The 26,521-nt window shown below is 47.5% G+C and overlaps 1 protein-coding gene across 1 annotated transcript in view; it reads left to right on the top strand.

Annotated features, from left to right (window-relative positions):
• Positions 1-26,521, top strand: part of LOC146869628 (solute carrier family 60 member 1-like) — a 182,904-nt gene that overhangs the window by 55,905 nt on the left and 100,478 nt on the right. Inside the window, exons 3-4 of the mRNA XM_085608908.1 lie at positions 13,201-13,440; positions 15,592-15,763. Coding sequence (XP_085465034.1) covers positions 13,201-13,440; positions 15,592-15,763 — 412 coding nt within the window. The remainder of the gene's footprint in view (positions 1-13,200; positions 13,441-15,591; positions 15,764-26,521) is intronic.

Raw genomic sequence — 26,521 nt, forward strand, 5'->3', positions numbered from 1 at the left:
TGCTCTTGATTAATCCAGGTATTTCATAACTAGAAGTTTGATGGTGCAGCTGTGAAGGTTAAAAAGATAAAAACATTTTTTTTAAACAATTCATCCTTTGTAATTCTTGCAGGATGCCTTTCTAAGTTTAAAATCCCTTCCAGCAATCACAACCTCAACCTTTGTAATTAAAATCGTACTAGTTACAGTAATAAAAGAGCAATACATTAAACGGAAACAATAGTCAATAGTCATTATTAGGTGGGGATCAGAATCTATTCCCTCTTTCACTGCTGGTTAAGCTGTCAGATGCCCATACATTCTGTATGATCGGCCGGGCAGTAATATCAACTACTCAGCAGTGATCTGGACCTACCCTTTTCAGCATGCCTCTATTGGATCTAACAGATGTTTGACCATGTGGACTAGATATACAACACTACTGCAAATTGTGTTGTTGTTTGATCTCTCCTATAACATAGTGTGAGTATATCAGTAGGTTTTTAAATATTGGAAGTAACCTCCTTTTTTGCCTTATCCCACTTGGCCCTGTGGACTTTCATTGGGATTGATCCCAACATCAACTTCAAGTAAAGAGTATGTAATGGTTCAGGCTGATTCTACAACACAAAGAAAAATGTCCCTTCAGTAGTATGATTTAAGGAGGCTCCTCATCTAGCTTATAAGGAAAAACAAATAGCAGTACGGCTGCTTCCATCCTACTAAACTAGAGCTTAATTTGAGCCGGAACTTTCCGGTGCTAAGCACTGGCACCTAATTGTCAACACCATACTTAGAACAGTCCACCACATGGTGGCGCTGCTCATCTAATTTAGAGATGAGCAGAACAACGGTAGTTTAGGAATACAATATACATTAAAATTGCTAATTCCTGCCTCCCCAACCATTCCTTTAGCTTTGGAGACCTGAAATAATCTGAACTGTCACATTTGCATGCGAGAAAGATGGTTAGTAGCTGTTTTGGCAGCAATGACAAGGGTGATGGGTGGTGCATACTGCAGTGGCCTTCTGGTCAGAGCCCTGGCACTTAATATTTTACAAATTAAGCACTGTAACATATTGCAATTTAGTCCTCAAATAAGGTTGGGAACAAACAGTGGTCAGTTACCACGATTTCTTGCAAACTTATTTAGCTGTACATTGAAGCAGGCAAAGAAGACCCACCTACAAAAGGAATAACAAATACATTAACTACTACAGAGACAAAACAAGTAAACAAAAAGACAAAAAGAATGGAGGCCATAGAGCCATTTCTCAGAGTCCATCAGCAAGAGAAACATACTTCACTGTTCCTGCAGAGTCGGCCTCCTCGCTGGTAAAGTCGCCATTTCAGTCCTGTTTAACAAATCTCCACAACCATCATCAGTACGAGGTGTTGGTCAGAGATTTCCTCTATTGCTTATGCTGCTAAAGATGAAGAAGAAATGATGTAAAACCTATCTAACCTGCCCCATGTTGGAACCAGTGCTTTCTGGTTGGCTGAAGAGATGCCCCCAGCCAAGCAGAACATATAGCTCCCGTCAAGGGCAGAAATGACACTTGTCGGGCTCCCTGTGCTCGCCCTTGTGTAGCTTAGCACTGAGCAGTGAGGCTTTCCTCAAAGGCAATGTGTAAAGCAAAGCACAGCAGTCACTCGGGATAAATACACGGATAAATACACAGGGCGCCACAAAAGAGACTTCACACAGGATGTATGTAAATAACGTTTATATTCAACAAACATTCAATCATTATGACATGAACATCATACACTTTCGGGCATAAAACACGTTTGGAAATATTACTAGCAGTGCTAGGGCCACACGTATTGTTATGATATCAATAGTATGTACACTGTGGACAATTCCTAATCTAAACTCCCCCCTACCGAGAGAGAGAGCACCCTCATGCAGCGAGACACACTGTCCACCCCAGGTCCACCCAAGCAATCCTGATAATACCGTCCCGCACAAAGATATGTACATACATGAAACAAGAACAGTTTTTAGCAGCACCACAGGCAGGAGCCACGCAGGTAAACCCAATGCAAAATGTGTTGTGATTTTGGCTTAAAATCAACATGTATAGCGGTACTGTCTACCAGTGTCGTGAATCACAGCTATCCACTATCACTCCCACTCACATAGTCACTCTGCACCACTACAAGATGCAACAGCTACCAGCCCAGTCCGTACATAACACTTTCGCACACATAAGCTCTCAGCACCCTAATGCGGTGCTACTGGTACCCAGCAGGTCAATGGATAACACCCTGCATACTCCGTGGTCCCAGCCTCCCTCGACCCTCTGCTTCACCCCGATTGTCATATACCCACATATGGAAGATAACCAGCCCTGCCTCCCGCAGGCTTGGCCGCACACGGGCGAAGTCAGACTTAGTCTGCCTTGGGAAGCAGGTGGGGATATGTAGCAAGTTTTAATTAGGAGGTAGATGTAAACAAGGGGAGTTCAGGAGCCACTCTGGAAGTTCACCCACAGATCTCAAAATACAGAGGAGTCAAGCATTCTTTTGACCCACTTCCAAACTGTCTTGAACACGTTTCTTCAACCCAGTCAATCTCTCTTGATACTACCTGGTGCCAAGAGGTCTTCGGGAGGGACCAGGTGTGGAGAGGACAGTTGATCTGCTGTAATGAGGGGCAGAAAGAGAATAACCGATGAATGGGGAGTAAGACAGGGGAGCCTCTAATTGGTAGGACGTACCCGACCAGTACACGTGGATCAGGGTCGTGCCCAGGCAATCTGAGCACAGTGCATGGTTCACGTTAGTATGAGTCCCAACAGACACTTCAGGTCTCCAACACGAAGACTTGCAAATTTCCGTGCCTCCTTGGAAAGGAGGCACAATGACTGGTCTACACTGAGATGGGTTGCACCAGGCAATTCAGGTTACTTATAATGAAGGGATGCAATTCTGTATCCCTCCGGAAATGAGGCACTACGTCCAGTGCATGATAATACAGGTTGCACCAGACCAGTCCAGTCACACAAATGGAGATGCAATTTCAGTAGAGCCACATGAGGCAGAATGAGGCTCTTCTATGGGTACACCTCAACCTCCAAGGGTCGCACCCTGTGAATCAAACACAGAACGCAATAATCATAAAGTAGGCGTGACGCACGAGAGCGATGTGGCACGGTCGACAAAACGGGCCACATGGGTCCTGCAACTGCTGAATCCATTCACCGCCAACTAGACGCTTATGAGTGTCAGGGTCCCTGCAGTGTGGGAGCCACTTGCCTTAGATATGGGCACGATTTTAGGGGCTCCACACTAGGCAATCCGGTCTCCAGCAACATGTACTAATTCCATGATCACACCATGCTACCAGTTGGGATTAATAGCAGAGGTGGGCACTTGGGATGGCACCATTCTCCAGATGTCACGGTAGATGGTGTAGTTCCTTCATGGGAGATCTTTGATGTCCCTAAGATCTCTGTGAGAACAGGAGGCCCATGGTAAGGTCCTTGGAGAGCACACTTGAGGGTGGCACACTTCAGCAGGTCCTCGGCCCAGGCCAGCCACTATTTGGACAGTTATCCTCCATGTGCACAACAGAGTCATCTGCGAATGTGCACCACGCAGTCTGGGTTCTCCGTTCCTACGTCCCCACAAGCGTGTCTCACCCTTTGCTGAATGATGGCACCTGTAGTCATACTTTTCTGTGTGTTTGAGGTTTGTGGTGGTTTAGGAGATTTTTATTTTGAACCAGATGTCTGCACTAAATTGTAGGCCTGTCTGATATGGGGCAGTGGAATGCAGATATTAAGCTTTAGTCGGGTCATGATCTGGCCCCTAAAGGCTCAGTGTCACAACTTCTATCATCAGTCTATCCCATTTGGTCCTCAAATGGCAGAGGTCAAAATGTTTACGGGTAATTTCTCCTAAGAAGGCCATGTCCGACACCTTGTGTGAGCTCATTATATTGAATGAGCTCTGGTTCACCCCTGCTTCCCTGTCAAAAGGTATCCTTTACTGTGACCTTATGCAAATTTGGAAAGACCAAAATGTAGGGAGCATCAATGATAAATTTCTGACTCACAAACACTTTTTTAGCTTATAACCATTCCTGGAGTGGAAACGCCCTGCCCAAGTGAAAAGTCTGTCTCTAAAGTTCAGAATCAGCAATTTGCGGCTAAACTCTTTCACTGTTAGAAGGGACAAAAATGCCCCTTAACTTCCCTTTGCTTTTGTTGCCCACACTTTGAAGAACATGTGGATCATTTAATCTTTTTATGTTCCAGTTACGCTCTACCCTGGAAAAATTGGATCATCCCTGTATGCAAGTTATTGGGTATTATCCATTCCTGAGAAGCATCTAGGATATTAAGACATAACACAAAACAGTGCATTGTATTTGATGTTTCTAGATTCCTAATGTGGGCATGGAGAATAAGGTCAAATAAGTAATCCGTGTCAGTCTAAATGCATGATGCTTTGAACCCAATGTCTTTGGCCTAACATACAATTCCAAGGTTTAAAACTGCTAGTTAAACTTTTCAACTAAATCATGCATGTATTGTTTTAAAACTGCTCAAGTTTTTTTTATGAGTGGTACACCCTTGTGGATTCCTGATCTGGTTCTGCAGAATCATTAATTGTACTATAACAATCAGAACAGGATTATTTTAATGTTTTGTTCATTTATTTATGAATTTTTATGGGCGTATCACTCGAAAAACAAACTTCTGAACTTAAGTATCTTGTTGGAGAAACACACAATAGTCCCGGTGCCTACGTTCTTGTTTTTCTTAACATCTATTTAAGAATCTTAGCCGAGTTGAACAAGCTACAACAAAGTATTGAGCATAATTATTTGAATTGTAGGAGCACATAACTGACCATGTTTGAGGTTTTTGTTCTGCTTTTTATTCACTTTCGAATAGAAATGAACGGAATGCTTATCATCTCTGATATTCTGATCCTAGGCTCGCAATATAACATTACCGATCCTTCCAGTCTAATTATATTTTTACTCCACAAGATTCTCTGAGAGATCACTGGCATTTCCCCCCAGTCAATGTGTACTCTGTCGCATTTGTTGTTTGGCCATTATGCACTTTATTATTACCTGGAGTCGTGTTTCTATGTATTTACTTGTACAATAACTTCAGGCCTTCTTTTACATACATGTAAAAAGCAGCTTCAGGAGACCTTTTTAACAGTTTTAAAGTTGTTTATTTTGTTTTTATACTTTTGCTTTAATGGCCTTTTGGCCAAAATAAACCTTGAATTGATTGAATAAATAAATATGTCAATCCTAGAGAACAACCATCTTATGGACACCTCCCAATCCAGATTCTGCACCAACCACAGCACTGAAACCACTGTGATCACTGCCACCGACAATATCAGAACCCTCCGCCACAGGGGAGAAAAGGCAACCCTGATCCTCCTCAACCCCTCCGCAACGTATCCCACCACTCCCTGATCAAAAGACTACATCTCATCGGAATCCAAGGAGACTTTCTCAAGTGGATCGCCTCCTTCCTCACCGGAAGAACCCAGAGAGTCGGCCTACCACCGTTCACCTTGGAACCCAAGAACATCATTTGCAGCATTTCTCAAGGTTCGTCCCTCAGCCCCACTCTGTTCAACACCTCCATGACCCCCCTTGGCCAACATCGTCAGAGCCCATTGATTAAAAATCATATCCAACACAGACAACACCCAGCTCACACTTTCACTCTCAGAAGACCCCTCCACCATGTGAACCAACTTTTGCAGGTATACGCGGAGTGTCGCCGACTGGATGAAAAACAGCTGCCTTAAGATCAACACAGAAAAAACTGTGCTGATATTTGGCAACAAAAAAGAGAAGCAACAATATCTCAACTGGTATCATTCAGAGAGTCAATTAAACAAGTATGTGCAACACATAATAAGGAAAGAAAACGGGAGACTCATGCCCAAATTGCAATTTATGGCACAAAACCGCTTGTGGTTCAATTAAATCACTTAGTCATTACCTGTCCAATCATTGTAAATCGTCCTTGCTGAACCACAAAGTCCTCTGTACATATTTCACATTTTGTCACCTTGCGTCTTTCGCTGATTTCACATTGTCACTTGCGTCGCCATTTTTTATGTGTCACGAGCACATTTGAGCACCAAGTCCTATTCGGGCTGCCTATGCATTCTATGCCTACAGTGCTGCTACAACTGTACCGCTTTATTTATATTTACTTTAATTACATGATGCCATGTGCACATTTCAAAAACTTATCATGAGCCTCCCTTTTTCTTTCCTTGTAATGTGTTGCACATACTTGTTTAATTGACTCCCTGAATGATACTAGTTGAGATATTGTTGCCTCTTTTTGTGTACCTACCCAGATCTCAACCTGGTCTATGGGTTATACTCCTGTTGTTTTTACGATATTTGGCAACAACACCTCCCTCTGGAACCTCTCCTGGTGGCCCTCGGAACTAAGACCCTCACACACCAATACGCCATGCTCAGAACCTCAACATTATCCTGGACAGCAAATTCACTGTTAGACTTGGCATCTTTTTGCGTGTTTCCTCTGAGTTTTTGCTTTCTGACCTCCCGGTTTTGACTATGTTTTTGCTGGCTTAGTGTCTCTGCACACTTTTCTCACTGCTGATCAGGGATAAAGTGCAAGTGCTCTTGTAAACTGTGTTATAGATTGGTGTTTCCATGATTGGCATATTTGATTTACCTGTCAGTCCCTAGTAAAGTGCACTGAGCGTGCCAGGGCCTGTAAATCAAATACTGTTAGTGGGTGGGCTGCAACAATGGATGGTGCCACCCATGCAAACGGCCTGTAAATCTTACCCTGACCTGCCACTGCAGAGCCTGTGTGGAGTCTGGGACTGCCATGTCGACTTGGCAAGTGTACTCACTTGCCAGGCGCTAACCTTCCCTTTTCTTACATGTCAGTCACCCCTAAGGTAGGCCCAAGGTACCCCTGTGGGCAGGATACAGTGTATGTGAAAGGTAGGACATGCCCTGGTGTGTGTGGCATGTCCTGATAGTGAATTACTGCCAATTTTGTTTTTTACTATTGCAGGGCTACCTGTTCCCATAGGACAGAATGGGGAGATTGTTTATAATATCTTATAAACATAACTGGCCCTGGGAACTAGGTAGAAAAAAAAGTTTAGTATGCCTAAACTCAGAATTTAAAGATGCATCTTTTAATGAAGGTGATTTTTACATTCTGTGTTTGAAAATACCACTTTTAGCAAATAGGTATTTTCTTGCTCAGCCATCCAGTAGGCCTCTACTGGGGTTGTGGATTGACTGTCTGGCGCCGTGGCTCCAGATAGTCTAGGCGGGTCAGGAAAGGGCTGAATAGACCTGGGCTGCATTTAGAGTAGGGGGAGATTTCCTTGGTCTGCCTCTGCCTCTGCCTCTGCCAATGCCGTCTTCACCTCCTGCCAGGAAGCCACACCAGAGAGGCAGTAGCGGCTCCTAGAGGGAGTGCTACGGGGCGGTGGTGCGGGGCGGGGAGGTGCAGAGTGGGGGTAGTAAACTACGGCAGATGGCGAAGCAGCGCGAGCAATGTAATTCGTTTTATCTATTCGTTTAGTTACTTAACCCTGTTCATCCATATGCCGTAGTTTACTACCCCCCCCCTGCCTCACCCAGCCCCACCCCACCGCCCCGCAGCACTCCCTCCAGGACAGGAACCGCTACTGCAGAGAGGGCAGAACTGGTTCTGGCTGGGCACAGACACTCTCTGCCTGAGAGGACAAAGGATTTTGGGCTATAAAATGTGGGGCCCTAACCCCTGAACTTTAGAACTCTTTTGGACCAAGAAGACTGCCAAGAAGAAGAGATGGAGAAGCTGTGAGAAGGAACTACCACTTTTCTGTGTGCTTTGCTGTGTTGGCCTGCAGTGGCTGCTTCTGTCTTGGGCAGTGAAAGGACTGGACTTTCTGCGATCTATTCTTGTGAGTTTCTCTAAGGGCGTGAGGTAGAACTTGCCCCTTGTTCAAGAAGTCTCAGGAACAGCAAAAACTTCAAGTTCTTCTGCCCTCAGCACTGGGGACTGTGTGTTTTGTGCTGCAACAGAAGAAAAAGCAACCGGACGCCGTCTACGATGCCGCAGATGACTCCGTGTCCTGAAGGCACCTCAGAGGGCAACGGCAACACCGCACCACGACCCTGGTCTCACCGACGACGCCTGCTGATGCAGCCACCGAGCCGCTGCTCACGCCGCGACCTGAGGGCACCGCACTCCGCATCGCCTTGCTTCATGGCGCCGCCTTGGTATCCCCGACCACGCCACTCCATGCTGAAATCGATGTCGCTGCCTGCACTGTGGTTCAAGGGCTCGTAAAGTTACACGATGCACCACCCTCATCCCTCACTGCAGACTTGGCCTACCAATACCGGCGCCATTGACTCCAGTTCATCAGCCAATGACAGCGCTTCAGCAACGACCACGCTGCTGCTTGCACCGTGACCTGCGAGCACCGCGACAAGCGCTGCATCACTTTGCATTGCGACCGTGGTCTCACCAATGACACCATCTGACGCCGCCACAGAGCCGCTGCTGGCACCACGACCTGAGAGCATCACACGGTGCACCACTGCACTTCGTACCGCAGCACCCGACGTCTGCCGACACCAGCACTCCTGACTTCAACGGTGAGGAGTTCAATCTGCAATGCCTGTGACTTCAAGGGCCCGACGACTCCTACACCGACCTCCAGAACCGACACCTGTGGACGCCGTGCTTTCGGAAGCTCAATAGATCGCCGACGCCCTGCATTTCCAAAGGTACTATTTTGAGGTTCTTCCCGACACCGTAGCTGGCCCGCGATGCCGCGGTCAGCCAGAACTGTTTGGATTTGTTTGTTCACAATGCTGTGATAGCCCCAGACAGAGCTATCAACTTCAAGGAACTGTATTTCAAGGTTATTTTGATAACTGAAGATTTCTAAGTAATGAATTGTGGATTTTTATCGTTTTTGGTCTTGTCTTGAGAATATATAAATATTGAATATTTTTCTAAACTGGTGTGGTGTCCTTTTGTAGTGCTTACACTGTATTAATGTTGTTTATGTGCAAATGCTTTACACACTGCCTCTAAGATAAGCCTGACTGCTCGTGCCAACCTACCAAGGGGGTGAGTAGGGGTTATTTTAGGAGTGTAACTCCTTTATTCAGACTAGAAGGAAGGGTCCCTACTTGGACAAAGGTGCAAACCCATGTCAATTAGAGACCCCCATTTCTAACACTCACCATGAAAATCCAGATCAAGGCAGTCTCGTCCACCTGCTTTCCAACTCTGAATGTTCCAGAAAATCTTCAAATAGCTCCCCATCAACACCAGATGCACCTTCACTCAAGCCCTAGCCACCAGCCACCTGGAATCATGCTCACCTTCTGAAGAGACTGCCTATCATACAGAAATCGTTGCCAAACTCATCCTCGACCTCCTCTAATGGACCCACATCACCCCTCCTCAAAAGAAACTCCACTGGCTCCCACACAGAATCTATATCAAATGAAGATGTTGATCCACACTTACAAAGCATGACACAAACAAGGACCAGCCTACATCAACCACCGCCTGAACTTCCACCAACCTTCCAGCCACCTATGCACTGCCTCCCTCTCCCTCGCGCACAACCCCAGCATCTGCTGAAGCAACAATGGAAACGCTCCTTCTCCTACCTCACAGCTAAATCCTGGAATATCCTCTCTGTGCACCTCAGGACCCTTCTCTCCTAGAATTACAGTAGGCACTCAATACCTGGCTGTTCAACTGAACCCACCTGAAGCAGCAAGACCCTCAGCACCTGGATACCTCAGGGGTGATTAGTCACTCTTTATAAATCTAGATTAATTGATTGGGCACAGAACCAGAAGCTAACTTACTTATCTTGACTTCCATAAGGCCAAAATGGCAAACATTCAATCAAAAATAACAAAAGCACCAAGTACTCTCAGGAGCATGGAGTTAATGCATCATCTGCAATAAGAAACAAAAGCAAACTATAGCTATAAAACAGCAATACTAGCAAAGGGCACAGCCTGTTGCAAATACAAAATCAGTAGAAATGAGAAGCCAGTACTTACACATCCTAATAGACTAAAGGTTTTCCGAGCAATGAAAGGCTCGCATTAGATTGCACTTTCTTTAAATACCTCTTGAAACTCTGTTACCTGAATAAGGTAAGTAACAACAAGCTAAACACCAACGCTAGACATCAGAACACTCACTGATGCCATCTTGGATTTACCAAAGAAAGTTATCTGATACCAAAATCTCACTACGATTAATCCAAGCATCATTATCTATAAAAGGCTGTATCAACTGGTACTTTCAGTAATAAACGGTGGACAGATTACAAATAAAACAATCCAAGTGATAGGAACGTTTAGCTCAACCATACAAGCAACTATAAAAATCAAATGTAAATAGCAAATGACAACGGGGTTTTAAAATAAGAGTGGAAACTTTACCCGATTGATATTGTATAAGAAATGATGAGTTCAAATAATCAAGTGATTCAAATCAGAGATCAGCTGATAAGTCTAGACATCGGGTCACACATTTCAGAAGCAAATTAAGTTAACAAACTATGTATGGAGAAGGGGAATTCTGTTGTTTGACCATTAATATTTGTGCTTAACTTATTGTGAAACGTTGATATTTGAATGTGTTCCTGACTTCTAATCTCATAAAGAGATTAGTAGAGTGTGTCTAGAAATAAATACATATATATTTGATATATATACCTGTGTGGTGTCCTTTCATTTGGTAATTCAAGAGATGATAAGGTAAAACAAGCTGCTTTACATTCCTCTGAGACTTAGCCTGAAGGCTGCTCTCCACAGCTACCACTAGGATAGCTTTCTTTAAAAGGTTGTCTTAAACCTATCTACCATAAGAGTCGAATTGGACTGGTGCAAGGTGGCCACTATAACTAGTGACCAGCATATGCCAGGCCAGCTTCTCACAAATACCCCTTGTATAGTGGGAGGGATTTGCTTGTTCCTGATGTTAGACACTGGGTTCACCTGTTTGAAGTCACTGCTGTTAATCAGCCACGGGCAGGGAGTTGCATAGAAGATTCTGAGCAGATGATTCTCTATAATGGGTAGAACAACAAAGCATTACCCCCTGTTACTGCATGTTATATTATGCATATTGTAAAATCGCTAGGGTATCCTGCCGTGAAGAAGGTGTGGGTGCCCAGCCCTATTTGTGGCAGGTTGGTAAATTGAAAAGCCAGTTCTTCAGCCTCTTGCAGTATTCAAGAAGATAGGAGGAGACTCTAATGTGGAGTGGGAGGCTGGTTAGAAGCAATTTCAGAGAATGCCCGTCTTCCTGATCTGCTTCTGTGTATACGTGGAATTTGTGCACGTATGAGTCCTGTGGAGTGGAGGTGTATAGGTGGTTGGTGGGAGGAGATGCAACTCTCAATTAGGTGAGGCCTAAGTTGTGTAGTGCCCTGACTGTGTGTGTTTGAGGAGTTTGTATTGAGTGTGTGTGTGTATCGAGAGCCAGTGGAGTCTCCTGAGGTGTGGTGTGATGTGAGTTCTGTGTGGGAGGTTGAGGATGATTCTGGCTGCCAAGTTCTGGATGGTTTTTAGTCCTCTAGTGAGTTGCTTGGTGATTTCAGCGTAGAGTGTGTTCCCATAGTCGAATTTGCTAGTGACTAGGGCCTGAATGAAAGTATTTCTAGTGGTGCTTGGGAGCCATTTCAAGGTATTCCTCAGCATCTCCAGGGTCTGGAAGAAGGATGCAGTGATGGTGTTGACATGTACGGATGATTATTCTGAGGTTCCTGGGATGAATTCTAGGTGCGGGTCCAAGTTCAGCCAGCCACCAGTTGGAGTTCTATTGTATGGTGTTCTTGCTGAAGATAATTACTTCTGTCTTGTCGGTGATGAGCTTGATTCAGTTGACTTGCATCAAGTTTGCGACTTTGCTCTTGCAGGAGATTAACTTGTTTCTTGTGTTCTTCAAGAGGGAAAGTATGAGTTGTGTGTTGTTGACGTAAAAAAGGATGTTGTTGTCATGTGCACGAATTACATTGGCCAAAGGTATCATGTATGCGTTCAAGAGGGTGGGGCAGAGCAATGAGCCTTAAGGCAAATGCGTTTGTGGGTTTCAGGGAGGCAAGGTGCCAGGCTAAGAGCTTGCATGCTATCTGTTAATAGGGAGCAGATCCAGCAGAGAGCGGGTCCTTGGATGCCAATCTTGTGTATGCGCCTGATGAGGATTGGGTGTGAGACACTGTCAAATGCTGCATAGAGGGTCCAGGAAAAGGAGAGTTGCCATATGTCTTTCATGGCAAGGAGTGTTGCTTCTGTGCAATGGTTGGGCCTAAATCTGGACTGCGTGGTGTCGAGGAACTGGTGATTGCTGTGGGAAGTCAGTGAGTCGTCAGTTGATTTGTTTCTCTAAGACCTTTGACAGTTATGGTATTAGGGTGATGGATCGATAGCTGGGTCAGCAGATGGATTCTTGAGCAGGGGCATGAAATCAGAGATCGCAAAGTCAAACAAAACAGCTGGCAAAGAGTGATGGGGACATGCCAAAATGACTGAAACCACCAAAAACAAAACCAATACGGATTGGTTTGTGGAAAGATCAAATAAGTCTATCAACCCCATTGTCGACTAGGAGGCTTTTGTCCTTGCAGACTCACCCCCACCGCAGAATGCAGGGCTAGCGGAGCTACACATGAATCCAACCCAATTAGCACTCCACTTAAATAACACAGGACCCCAACCAGTCCCTTGCTGGTCTACGCAGCTGAGGAGAAAACACCTACTGAGAAGACGACCCTCTAGAGAATGCTCACAGGGTTGGTTTGTCAATGGTGGACTGTACACTATTATTAACATTACTATCACCTCCGAGAGTGAAAAGACAGCCATACTGGATCATGTCAGCTTCTTAAAAGGAAACAAATCTCCCCCCATTACAGCTAGATCCCTGTCAAGCAACATGACTAGCACTGAGGAAATAATGCTTTCACTGGTACCTCGGAGTTCCATGCCCTTATAAAGAAGCTCTGTTTTCAGCCTTGTCCTATATAGTACAGAACTCCTCAGGGACTTGGAATATCCCCATAATTTAGGGCTGGGTGTGCTTCATCTAATACATTAATTTGTGGTGTTTGTGTTCACTCCTTTCTTTCTTCTTTCCAGGTGAGTGCTCTGCAACTTAGAAGTAGACAGTCTTTCTCTCTTATTCTCCTCCTAGGTCCTTCATTTCTTTTTAGGATGTGGAGCCCTCCTCAGCCCCCTGATCGCTGACCCGTTCCTGTCCGATACGAACTGCATCCAGTCCAACCTCACTGCCAACTCCAGCGCTAACCTGAAGCACATACGCAACTCACTGGTGCCGCACAATCCCAGGAACCTGTCACGCTATTCATTGCCGCTGCAGGGGACTGTCATCACCAATGTCTCCTATGCCTTCTGGATCATGGCCCTCATTAATGTAAGTGAACAAGGTGAGGTCTGGTAAAGAGAAAGGGTGGCGTGTGCCCACGATCACAGGCAGTCTTATTCAGAAAACAAGGTCTGAGCATCCTGCATGAAGCGGACTCCCACCAAGCCAGAAGACATCTAACACGGTAGGAAGAGTTGGATAAAAATGCTTGTTTGCATCATTTTCATAGGCGTTTACCACTGCACACTGATGTACCCCTTCCTTAGACATGTGCACTGTTGACAGCCTGCGTTTCGCCCACAATTACTTTTCAAGATAACATTCCCCCAGCCATACACTCTACACGGTGTAGGGTGCTACCCGAGAAGGCAAGCCGTTCAGCGCTATATCATATGTTATATAGTATTACATTACAAACACGTTACATTCAATGTGATTAGGTCGCAAGTTTATCATTGGACATCAAAGGCAGTGGAGTTCAAAGTACATCTACTAACAGAGCACTTCTGCCTTTTCTAAAGGGTATAACAGTTGCATTTGCCAGCTCCCCTGGGGCAAATCCAAACATTTATATTACTGTCAACATCGTTTGCATGCACACATAAACCATTTGAGACTTTGTTGTCAATGTCCTTAGGAAACACATTTCCATATAGTCAATTCCAAAAGACAACCAAGACGACCCTAGATATAAGTACTATGTGTGCCAAAAAAGGAGAGGAGAGAAGTCCACTACGGTACAACCTCTTCTGTGCATAAACACTAACAGTTTCCCCGTTCCGGCCTTCTATGAAGAGCCTTTGCAAACAATGTACAGACAGCTGACAACCCTAATCCTCTCGCTTTTGACATGGTGGCTGTTGGGAGAGGCCGGTTAGTCAAGCTCTTTTCTCACATACGAAGTGTCGTCACATTAGAGTCGTGTTTCACGGACGCAAAGAGGGAAGTTTGTTTAAGTGAAACACTAAGCAGGCACGTTTCGGGTGTGACTCGGGCGTCTGTCTGAGCCTCCCCCGCTCGCGCTGGACAGTAGGAATGTTCCCGAAAGGTCCGCCATAGGCGGGGGTCCTTGAGCCGCTCGCGCTTCTCAGCCTGTCCTTTTAGAGTGCTTTACAGAATATCCGCATTCCTTGTAAAGTCCTTGTGAACGTGATCTCTCAAGAGATGTGTTGCTGAGAGGAGGGAGTTGCACACCATGTAACACTTTGTTTCAGCAGTTTTACCTGAGGTAAAGAGCGCGCTCCTTGTCATGTGCTCCGGAAGAAAGCTTTGGGGATTCCACTTGAGGTGATTTTATGAGCGTCTCTTTTATCTAGAGCAATCTCACAGAATTAGAGACGAAATAGGTACATTTGAGTTTCGTCCCACGACGGAATTCAGAACGTCCCCTTGCCATTTAACGGGAGGGCGGACGTTCTCTTGTGATTTTCACATCTACTCTCAGCTCCTGTTACTGGGAGGCGAAACCTTAGCCCTCTCCTCAAAGGCCAATTGCAAAGCTTGTTACTGGGCAGGGACCGCCCACCCACTGCTTCTCATTCTGTTGCATTGCCTATCAATTGAGTAGAAGTAAAGCCATCTTTGTCATCCACATCCAGGCCTGTTGGCTTTGTAGTGTCCGGCTGGACACGTTCTAGTGTTTTCACCCACCCTAACGCCCACCCATCACAGGCGTCACCGGTCAGGTGACCCTGCTAATAAAAGGGGCCGGGCGCACGTGCCCTGGGCCAGTCATAGTATCCTACGCAGTGTGTCTGTGCAGTCATTTAGCCAGTATGTGGGCCTAGCGCCCAGGACACCACAGGCCTATCCTGGTAGAGGAAGGCCCGCCCAAACTGCTCCCCATCTCGTCCCACAGCCTATCTTTCGGCGGTCATAGCTGTTTCCTGTGCACTACTTATCAAGCACCGGTAGCTATCGGCATTACACCATTCCTAAAAATATACGAAGACAGATTTTTCACTTCTAGAGCCATGGAGACTATATGTGTATCCTTGTTTATCCCTAAAGTTGTCAACTTTGTTCTCTGTTTCACGACTACTGTTGTTCTCCAATGTCCCTTAGTCTTAGCTTTTCTCACCATTACGATTGCTGAAGGGTGTTCTGCTTCTGCGCCTACGTCTTGTAAAGGAGTGATTTGGGGATTTTTCTGTCTGGTGAAAGCAGCCTAAACCGTCTCTTCCTCCTTTGTGCCCTCAGCTTCCCATCCCCCTGGCTGTCTTCTTTCTTCTCTACAAGGAAGGCCTGGTGTCATGCTGCAGCAAGGAGAGCAGGTCCCTTTTGGCGGCAGATGAATTGGCCCTGGAGACCAAGCAGAGCCAAAAGGAGCGCATAGATTCACTGCCAGAAAAAGCGCAAGAGTCTGAGACAGGTATGAGGCGCAGCCATTCACTAAAACCTTTTGAGGGGTGAGTAGGTGCTGTATGCACCGCAGACTGATTTTCCATATGGACTCGATTGAAGGTTTGTGGGAGGTGCAGAGCAGATGGAAGATAGAGAAGTTATTCTGAAGCATCAGTTGAGCTGAGAGATACTGTGAGAAGTTGGCCTGGCATATGCTGGTCACTAGTTATAGTGGCCACCTTGCACCAGTCCAATTCGACTCTTGGTAGATAGGTTTAAAGACAACCTTTTAAAGAAAGCTATCCTAGTGGTAGCTGTGGAGAGCAGCCTTCAGGCTAAGTCTCTGAGGAATGTAAAGCAGCTTGTTTTACCTTATAATCTCTTGAATTACCAAATGAAAAGACACCACACAGGTATATATATCAAATATATATGTATTTATTTCTAAATATACTCTACTAATCTCTTTATGAGATTAGAGCCAGGTAAACATTCAAAAGACCAACAGTCCTCAATAAATTAAGCACAAATATGGCTGTAGCCCTAGGGGCGTACCAGACCATATACTAAAATAATGGGTTAACAAACTCGACTTGCAGTATGAAGAGGCCTAGGGCCTTGGGAATCGCTGGGGCTTCACTTCTGCAGTGTTAGCAGGTAAGTAATCAGCCCACAGGAGACGCGTGCAGTGTCTAAACACACACGCGGGTTTTCAATGCGTTTCAATGGCAAATGTCGCGGTTTGTATTTTACAGTTCTAGGGCACTTCGGAGTGGACAACAAGCAAACAACTTACAGGGTAAGTACTTCGAGAGCCAATGCACACTTGGGCACCGTAATGCAAGAGTTACCTCACCCAGGGAAGCCGGGTGCATACGTGTCCTTTGGTGTCGGGTCGCGATGCTGTTTTCAATGGAGATCACTGAAGACTTGCTGCTTGTGTCGTCGAGAGAAGTGTCCGCTGGAATCCGAAGATATATTGGAGTTGCAGGAGACCTAGCAATTGAGGGGACAGAGTTCAAAGTCACTTGCCAGTGACCGGTGGCCAGCAAGATGGATGACCACAGCTGTCGCGTCTCTTCAGGTCACTGATGTCGTATTGTCTCTTCGCTCACGAGGACCAGGAGGGATCGATGAAGACCAGCAGCTGGATTCGGAGGGTCCCACAACGTCTGCAGCTGTTGACGGTGTCGGCACTCGGTTTTGGAGCCAACAAGCCTTGGCAACTGCAAGTCTCATGTGGATGGAAGATTGTCGATGGAGCAGACCAGCAAGGTCTCATGGACTTACCCAGCGAGGGTAAGTGAGGGCAGGCCCAGGGCAACCAGGCGAGCCCTTGAAGGTGATGTGGTTGTCTTCTGTAGAGTTACTAGCCAACGGGCAAGCAACCACAAAGACGCCTTTGCAGGAAAAGTTTACCAACAGCCCACGGTCACTCGGGACAAGGTAGGCCGCTGATCTTCGGTACTAGACTTGCTCGGGACTTGGACAACAAGTAGTCCAAAGCACAATTTTGTTGGACGTAGTTTAGGGCTTGCACTCGAAATCAGTGCACGGTTCCCTGGTATTGCTGTTCCTCGTCACTCGTGGGGTCCAGATTCCACAGCTTCGCTGGGGACTCAAAATGGCCGTCGAGAGGTCAGGAAATCTGCTTCAGGGGACGCAGGGACTTCGGGCTCCGGCGGGAGCGGTAAAGTTTGCAACAGTAGTTCAGTAGTTTTGGTGCCTGCCAAGCAGGGGAGTAACTCCTTGACTCCAAGGGAGATCCTTCGGTCTTCTAGAGATAGTAGAAAGTTGAAGGGCCAGGATTCTTCTTCGTAGGGCGTCATCCAGGTGTAATCTAAATTGCATTGGCAATGTGTGGTATCTTATAGTGAAAAGATGGGAGGGACTAGCTCTATGACCACTCCTCTAGGAGGGTCAGGGTAGTGGGTGGTTACACCCACTTCCCTTTGTCCAGTTTCGCGCCAGAGCAGGGGCAGGTAGCCCCTGAACCGGTTTGAGCTGGCATATGCACAGAGGAGCCTACTGCTCCCCCAGTGCAGGACTTCAAAGCACTCTAAGAGTGCACCCACCCAGCTCCAATACACTAAATCCTGTCTGGGAGGTGGTGACACCTCCCTGTGACAGGAAACCCTTTGTTGGGCTCCCTCCACTGCGAGTTTCGGTCAGCAGCAGGAGGGCAGCCCGGTGTCTGTGCTGGTGGCATCCATTTTGTGATGCCAGGGCTCTGAAAGATTTCTACCGTGTAGTACAGGGGGTACATGTCGTCCCCTCTAGAAGGGTGGGATCCTACTCCCACACCAGTTACTGGTGTGGGGGTAGGATTCCAAGTTGTTTGACACCAAACACGACATGTTTTGATGCAGTCATTCCAAAGTTAGCATTTACCGCGAGGTTATAATGCACTTAAGAGTATATGGTTTAACCGCATCCACAAACAGCAGCAGAAAATAGACTCTGCCAGCTGCAGAGGGGTCCTGCTCAGGCAGAAGCACCCCCTCACATAGTAAACCATGCACCCTGCCCTTGGGATTGATAGGGCCTGCCATAGGGGTGACTGATAGGTTTATATGTGTGTGTATGGTGAGATATAGGAACCTATACCTCAGTGAGGAGTGCTAACACTACCTCACACAGGCTGCAGTAGCAGGCCTGTGGTGTCAGATTGTGAATGCTTCCCAGGGGTGGCATAATACATGCTGCAGCCCCTGGTAGGCCTGTGAAGTACCAATGCCCTAGGTACCTAAGGTACCATATACTAGGGGCTCATAAGGTACCACAGTATCCAATCACTAGTGCATCTAATATGCACATCAATCATTTAAGGGAGTAAGCAGATAGGCTGGGGTCCTGTATAGCAGGATCCCAGCCAGACTAGTCAAAAACCACCATTCAAACACCAGGAAAAAAGGGGGGGCAACCATATAGTCAGATTCCACCTTCCTACAGATACCGACAGTCCGAATTCACCCCAAAGCACAGGACTGACTGGAAGAAACAGAATGTTCTCATTAGTCCAGTCTGCCTCTGATTCCTTGAGAAGCTGTACATTTTTGGCACATTCCGCAAACCTTGCATCTTGTTATCAACTGATTTGTTTTTAAAATTGCACATGGCACTTTGAGCCAGAAGAGAGCCCCTTTAAGTGAAGTTGTAAAAAAACAATATACCTGAGTCCCAAACTTCTTTTGTAGTATGTACACTAGTACTTCTGACATACTACAAAATGCAGTTCATATACCTATGGCTATAGACTTCCGCCTCTTCTATCTTTTCTGAACGGGGATCTGGGCCACCGATAGGTATATATTCTTTTAGTAAATCTGTGTGGGACAGGGGGAGTGGTCAGAAAATAGGGACTAATTAATCAAAAGGGAATTTTAAGGAGTGGTTTGGTGGGACATGTTAACGCAAAACACCCCCTATAAAAGAGTAAGATCCTTACAATTCACTGAATCTACTTCTAAAGTTGCTACAGCCTTAAAAGTGTCCAAACAGAATTAAATGTGCTGCTGCCTAGCCTTGGAGTAAGTTACTGCAACATACTTCCACACAATAGAGGCAAGAAATTAAAGTAACACCCCATAGGAACTAATGTTAAATTAATTTAATACTTTTGATATTTACATTATATTTACAATAGTGATAAAGCACAAAATTACTTGTTGTTTATCAAATATTTACATAAGGTTTATCACAAAACCACATTCCATTATAATCCCTTGCTTGCTTAATTTATTCTGTTTTGTTTATCTATAATAAAGAAGTACATCGGTCCTTGTATCCACAGTGTAATAACCCGATCTCGTTGTCACCTCATAAAATGTGCACTGTGTTTATTGGGAACGATGCTCTGTATTTTCTTGTGGCCACCTTCATATCCTCTACCAATTTTATTCAAGTCCTAGGTGTAGCTTCTATACCCAGCCAATAAAAATGCTTCATTATATGTAATCTATGCCCCTAGAGTCTTAGGGGGATATTCACAAGAACATGCACTAAACATCACCAAAAAATGCTAACGCAACTTTACACATCACAGCCCATCGCGGGAAAATAACTCTGTGTCAACGTGAAATTCACAACAAGGCGGTACCATGCGATAGTCTTCCGAAACCGCAGCCAATGTCCGCATACAACCACCTCAACGGAGATAAAAACACAAATCACAACACAACAAAACGTGCGATGAGTCCATTCACGATGAGGAAAGCAGGGATAAGCACCGCCAGGCCCGTGACACACATGGCAGGTGGGAATAAGCACAACAAAAGCCTGAAAAAGAAAGACAAACCAAACAGAAAACAACGGCCAAGCACAATGGAGGCAACCCGAGCCAGCAGACAACCCCACAAGCCCCATTAGCAACAAAACATTGTACATGGCAGGCCATCTTGGACAAGGTGAATGCAGCCTGAGAGCGGAGGAGGATAATGGAAGAAAACCAGAACATCTGGTGGGAGTCCCGCGCCACACCAGGAGCTGGATGACATGAACGAAATGGTGTCCACCACATCAGTCTGGAGATGGTGGCAGGACTCGGGGACCGGAAACTGCCCAAAACAACAGACACAACAGCAACAGGGAAAAGAACAAGCAGGGACTGGGGGAGATGAGCACAATGGCACACATGCACAATTAAGCACAGCACAACTGCAGACAAACCATGCCCAAGAGTTACAACACCAACCAGGAACACAAGTCACACAACCCGGCAATATCACACCACTAAACAAGCACAGAAGTGAAAACCACCCTGCCTGAAAAGGAGAAGGGTGAGCCAAATCAGAGCTGAAGGGACATCTCACACACAATGCAGCACACACACATAGGAAGCAGAGCACCCCAACATCGAACACAATGTGGTACAAACACCAAAATTTGCACAACCGAACACAGGACACAAGTGCACCCGCCTGTGGCCGGTAAACAGCCATACGCATCTGGCTAAGCACGAAACAGGGACATGATAATGCACAAGTACAAACCCACAGTCCTGATGGGGTTGCAATGCACGTATGACAGGGAGCCAGAGAGTCCGTGACACACACATTGGCATACAAATCAAGACACAACACAGTTGGAGACAAGTGAAAGTGCGGAAACTTTATCAACAAGTGCGTGTTAGTACGGCCAAGAGAAGTGCCACGTTATGCAGAACAATGCAGCAGCATGTCTGAATGAGAAATGTAGGAAAGCGCCCATGTCCACCTCGGGGGAGTCCATCACCAAAACAAGTCAGTGCCAACCCGCGTTGGTTGTCCGCGCCTGGATCATGAGTCCAGGCCAATGCAGCCATGTCCATTGTCGTCTTTGGACATGTGACCAGATTCCCAACATGCAACCAGGCGTCGGGACACGTGCAATGGGTCACATCCAGTTGTGGCTGCAGGTACCTTGTCACTTGTCCATGAACGCGAGTGCAGCTGCGTAGGCCAACATCTCCAACGAGTGATCGTTGTCCACCACATCTGACATGTCTTCGACGTAATCCATCAGCTGACCCGGACAGATGTGCTGACTCCAACCACTGGACCCAATGTGTACCAAAGCCCAATCGGGTAGTGGCTCAATGTGCTCACTGCACATGACGACTCGTGCAATCTCCCAGGTCCAGTTTCCAGCCTGCATGCCAAACATCCATGCATGCCATAAACGGGCACCACGGTGACACTCCTGGTCGTGGGCCAACAGGAGGCGCACACACACACGTCATAATCCAGGTCAGCTACCGTTACGTTGGAGAGGCAGACATCCATGGACCACTCGAATATGCACAAGCGACAATGCAACACAGGCTGAACGTAGGTGACGTCCGCAAGGCGGAAGCTCAGCCGGTAAATGATTCGCAGCACTGCCAACAGTACATGCAGCAGACATGCACGGCACAGGTCCACGTGACTAGAGTCGAGTATGTGTCCGGGATGGTCTGCCATTGCGTCAGTGGCTCAACTTGAAGCTGCACTGGCTTGCCCTGCACCAGTCCTGTGGATGAAATGGCACAGTTTGGTGCAATGAGCAGTGTCTGTGTGCAACGGGGGCAGGCCTGGGGTGGGGTGGGAGTAGGTGTGAAGGCCATTTCACGCATGCTAACTACGACCAAGGACTTCTGCGTGTGGGATGTGTACACGTTGGTCTCACGTCGAGCAGTGCGTTGTGTGGGAGTTGCAAGCAAATGCTATCCTATCTGTCGGGGTGCTGGCCACATGCAAGTTCCTGCTTGGAACTGCAGATGTGCTACCGCCTGATAGTTCAGACAAAGGACCTTTCATCCCTACAGTAACTTCACCATCTGCATGCATACAGGAGATGTACAGAGGCCTGTCGTGGGTGTGGTGGGATGTCTGCGACCCTGGGAATCATGGATGATATGCCCAGCACGTGGCACATGAGCGGCCTCACTGTGTGTTACCTTGCCACACAGTTGCTCCTCCCTCCCACGAGCCCCCACACTTGTGTGCACTGCCCGGTTGCATCACGTGCACTCCTACGGCACACCATTGTAATGCCTGTTTGCGCATGTCCAGCTGCATGCCAACAACACCGTGATGATGGCCTTTGAAGGTGTGCGGCAACGTGAGTGTAGGCCAATGGTCCAGACAGGGCAGACACAGGTGTACAGCCCATGGCTGGCTGTGATTGCGCTGCGAATGAGGCCAGGCAACTGACTCATGCATCCGCAGGACTGATACACGTAACACTTGGCATGCATGTGCCAATATCCAGAGCGGTCTTGCGCTCCTACATGTCCCCGTACGTGCGAGCCCGCCCTCCTGGTGCATGCCACAATTTAACATCGAGTACTGTGGCCTTGGTGGCGACAACATCCCAACACAGAGACACACTTACCGCCCTTCCTGACAAAGGCCAGGTCCAAGCCCCGCCCTGCTCCCCCTGCCGAATCAGCACACCCCTGCGCTGAGCTGACGTATGTCGGACCAGCACACGCCGCTTGTGCATGCAGCGGGGTGCGTGCGAAGCTACATGTCCAGGGTCTCAGTACTCTTCTCTGTGCGTTTACTGGTGTGTACTCTGCCATTCATGATTCGCGACTATGTTCTGGATGTGGGACCTACTGGCATGACAGGCCTGGGGACCAGCGGCCCGAGGTACAGCAGGCATACAGGGATGCAGGCCCCGCCGCACTCGGTGCAAGACTCGTGGCGGGCTGAGAGGCGCCGCCCTGGCAGACGCATTCTCCATTCCGAATGAGAACCACGACCAGTGTGATGGGCTTTTTGTTCACACCCTACGCAGGCCTGACGTACACAGGACCAACCCACTATGCACGCGCATGCACTGGCGGACGTGACGTGCGACATTTCCACGTTCTGCCCCACGACCTGTGGGTACATGGTTGCATCCACTGGCCACTACACTCCATGCACCAGCAGTTGATCTCCACATGGCCATTTCCCTGTTATGTACTCTGTGGTCTGTCCAGCCCCTCCACGCCACACCAGGCATTGGGTAGGTTCACATTCCTTAGTCACTTGCCGCTCTCGCACATGCCTGCTCCATGCCTCTCTTCACATCCTGCTATTGTGTGTCTGTGGTGCCATGCCGTGGTTGTGTTGTGGGCATGGCAAGGCCAGATTCCCAATGGAGTTGTGTTGTCGTGTCTGGTCGGTTGGCATATTGTGTGTCATGTTGAATGTAGTTGTACTGCATGCCCATTGGCAGAGTCATGAATTGCATGACTGTGGGCTGGAGGTGTGTGGTGTGTTTATTTTGGACTTACCAACGGGCACTGCATTTCCACGTGTGCCAACTTGGGAGCGCTGGGTGATGATGGACTGGCGGGAGATGTGAGTTTCATGCACTCTGCCTGGGGAGTTGGCCACGACATTGTTGAGGAGTCCCAGGCAGTCCACTATTGCCTGCACATTCATGGTATGCGTGTGTTTCTGTTGTGGTAGTTGTGTGCAGTGTGGGCAGGGGGCACGAGGGGTACATGTGTGCAGTTGACTGTCCCTGACACGTGAGGGAATCCAGCTATGGCGTAGGGACCTGGCTTGGTCTCCAGCTGCTCCTGCGCAGTGTGGGTGACGGGGTGCTGGGGTACCAGGCTGATGTTGGCATCCAGGACAGGTGTGATGACCTTGGATGGGGCTGGCTGTGTGACTCCTCTGACTTTGGCAGTTGTGGGTTGGATGGTACCAGAGGCCGGCATGTGCTGCGCAGCTGGCAGCTTTGTCTGTGGAGGGATGTTGGTTGTGCGCTGGGTTGGTACTGTCAGCAGGTGGGGGATGTGGGTCAGGATGCCGGGGATGGTTCTCCTTTTGGGCCTGTAGTGGGCAATGTCCTCCTCTGGCATTAGGTATGGGCGGCAGGTGTGTTTCAGGTGGGTCCGCTGTCTTTGTGTACGCTGCCTATGTGGTGTTCCCAGGGGGTGGGGGGCAGCACGGGTCCTGGGGGTGGTGGGTGGCCTAGGGTGGTTGCGGTGAGTGTTGTGGCCCTCATGGGTATCCGTGTTGCATGATCATTGTCTCCATGGCATCTGTGGGTCTTCCGGTGTGGCTCTTGGCTGGGCTCCCTTTTATGCTGCAGGTAGTCGTCCTGCTTAACACCAGCAAAAGGCAGGTGTTAATTACCAAGTGCTACCGCAGCTTATCGCCTGTGTTTGGTTCACATCGCAGATCTGGCAGTTCGTTGTGAAAGTGGGTTTGTGGTTTTTTCGTGTGTTTTTGCACGGAAACGCCTACTCTGCATCTCATTAGGGTTAGTTGGTGGTGTCCACCGTGGAGATAAATTTTGGGGCAGTTATCGTGGGAATACTTTTTTTTGTTTTTTGTTTTTGTTTTTTGTTGTTGTTGTTTTTTAGCTTCTCTAATGGAGGATCACAGCGGCCCCAGGTCATGGAGGAGCATGTTTTGGGCTCAAGCACAGCTGTGGAAGGTGTAACTATTTGAAGGGTCGGCATGATGAGGATTCAGTTTACTTCTTTGCAGCAACATTATTGCCCGGCCATTTAGATCAACAGGGCTGCTCCTCCTTACTGCCTCATTTCTACAAACAACAGGGCTGCAAAGGGCAATAGAAAGAGGACTGCACCTAGCAACTAAAAAGGGACTACAATGGCAGTATGAGACAAGTTCGACCTGTTGGCAGCCATCTTGGAAAGGCTTGGGCCAACTACATTTCTAACTAAAATTAGGTTTGGTTTGCACTATTGGTAATAGATTTTTCTAGCTCCGTAATGCCTATCAGTGCCATCAATTCTAGCTTGCTCTTTGGGTTCCATCCAAACTGGTCATGGTCTTAAGGAAACAGAGGATTGTAAAGGTCCCAGCAGTGCACATGGTTGGTCTCTTACCTGCTGCATATGGCTGGACACGTCAATGAATAAAAGGGAAGTCCTCTTAACCCCTTCCTATGCACCACGGAATTCACACCAACGGTGAAGCCACCACCTTCAGGCAAGAAGCACACCATCAAAATGGATTTAAGCCCTACCCCTCCGGTCCCAATGCTTTCATCATCAACTACCCACCCAACCTTTCGAAAAACGCAGCCAAAACTTAAAGCATCACCTACTAAGGTCTAGGCCCGAAACTTTAATCTCAGACGTCTACTCTTGTGCAAACAAAGGAAGTAGACTTAATGACCTTATTTTCTACACCAGAAAAAGAGCTTGTTGGCGTAAAGTCCTCTACTCTATGCTCCGAATTTCAGGCACCAGGAAAACACCCTATGGTCTCAAACTAACTACAGCTCCCTCGCCCTCGCTCAATGCCAACGCCACCATCACCCTATATAACAATGGGATCATCTTTATACAAGCGTCTAATGACAATCTGATTAAATTAGCCAGTATCTACCCATCCCTCAAGCACACGGCCTCGGCAAAGTCCACTGACACTCATCCTTCCAGCAATTAGGGCAGCACCAGTTCCCCCACCACCTCTCAGCCTGGACCCTCGCTCCCTCTGATTTACTCCTCGCTGCAAGGTGACCACAGTGCGGCTCAGCCCCGGGTGGAGGTGCCTCAACCTTCTAGTCCCATGACCCAACAGGTGATAAACATCTTCTGCCCCAAACGCGAAGAGATCCCCATGTGTCCTTATACCTTTGCCTTCATCAACTGAACACTTGTCCCTCATCCCTCCCACTACGCCACATACCAAAGGGGTAAATGGACAAATGCCCCACTCCGGCCTTGATTTGCCATACCTTCGATCTCCGGTAGGACCTGCTCAGGACCCTCGGAGATATGGTTTGACAGCTGACGCTAATGCTACATCCCTGGCTCCCGACCATGATCTATCACACATTCGATCTCAGGTGGGAACTGTTCAGGACCCTCAGAGCTATGCTCAGACCACCGTCGCTAACGCTACATCACTGACTCCCAAGGTTCACTCTACCCCGCCTGATCCACAAGTTCAATTCCCTCTCCAGGAACAACGATCCACCATCTTAGCGCACGCAGGCTTACACGGAGACTCCTCCTCTCTGTTAACACACCATATACCCCCTTCAGACATAGGTGCACGCCTTGATGATAAATATATCTCCAAATGCACCTTCTCACTACCGAACTACATGACCTAAAAGTCCTTTCCAAGGATTTTTTCCCAATGATTAGTTCCATCCTCACCTCTATGAATCTACCTAGAACCTCCCTGAGTGATAGTGATTGCTTGGGCCAGATGTTAGCCTCCGCTGTCTCGCAAACCATTCCCTTAGCTAATGTGCCCACACGGCCCAGAAGAGCTGAGACCTTGGTGTCCAATGATCTTAATGACCTTCACAACTCCTACTCGACTAGGTCCAACCCCAA

The sequence above is a fragment of the Triturus cristatus genome, chromosome 1_1, assembly GCF_964204655.1.
Source record: "Triturus cristatus chromosome 1_1, aTriCri1.1, whole genome shotgun sequence".
Classification (NCBI taxonomy): domain Eukaryota; kingdom Metazoa; phylum Chordata; class Amphibia; order Caudata; family Salamandridae; genus Triturus; species Triturus cristatus.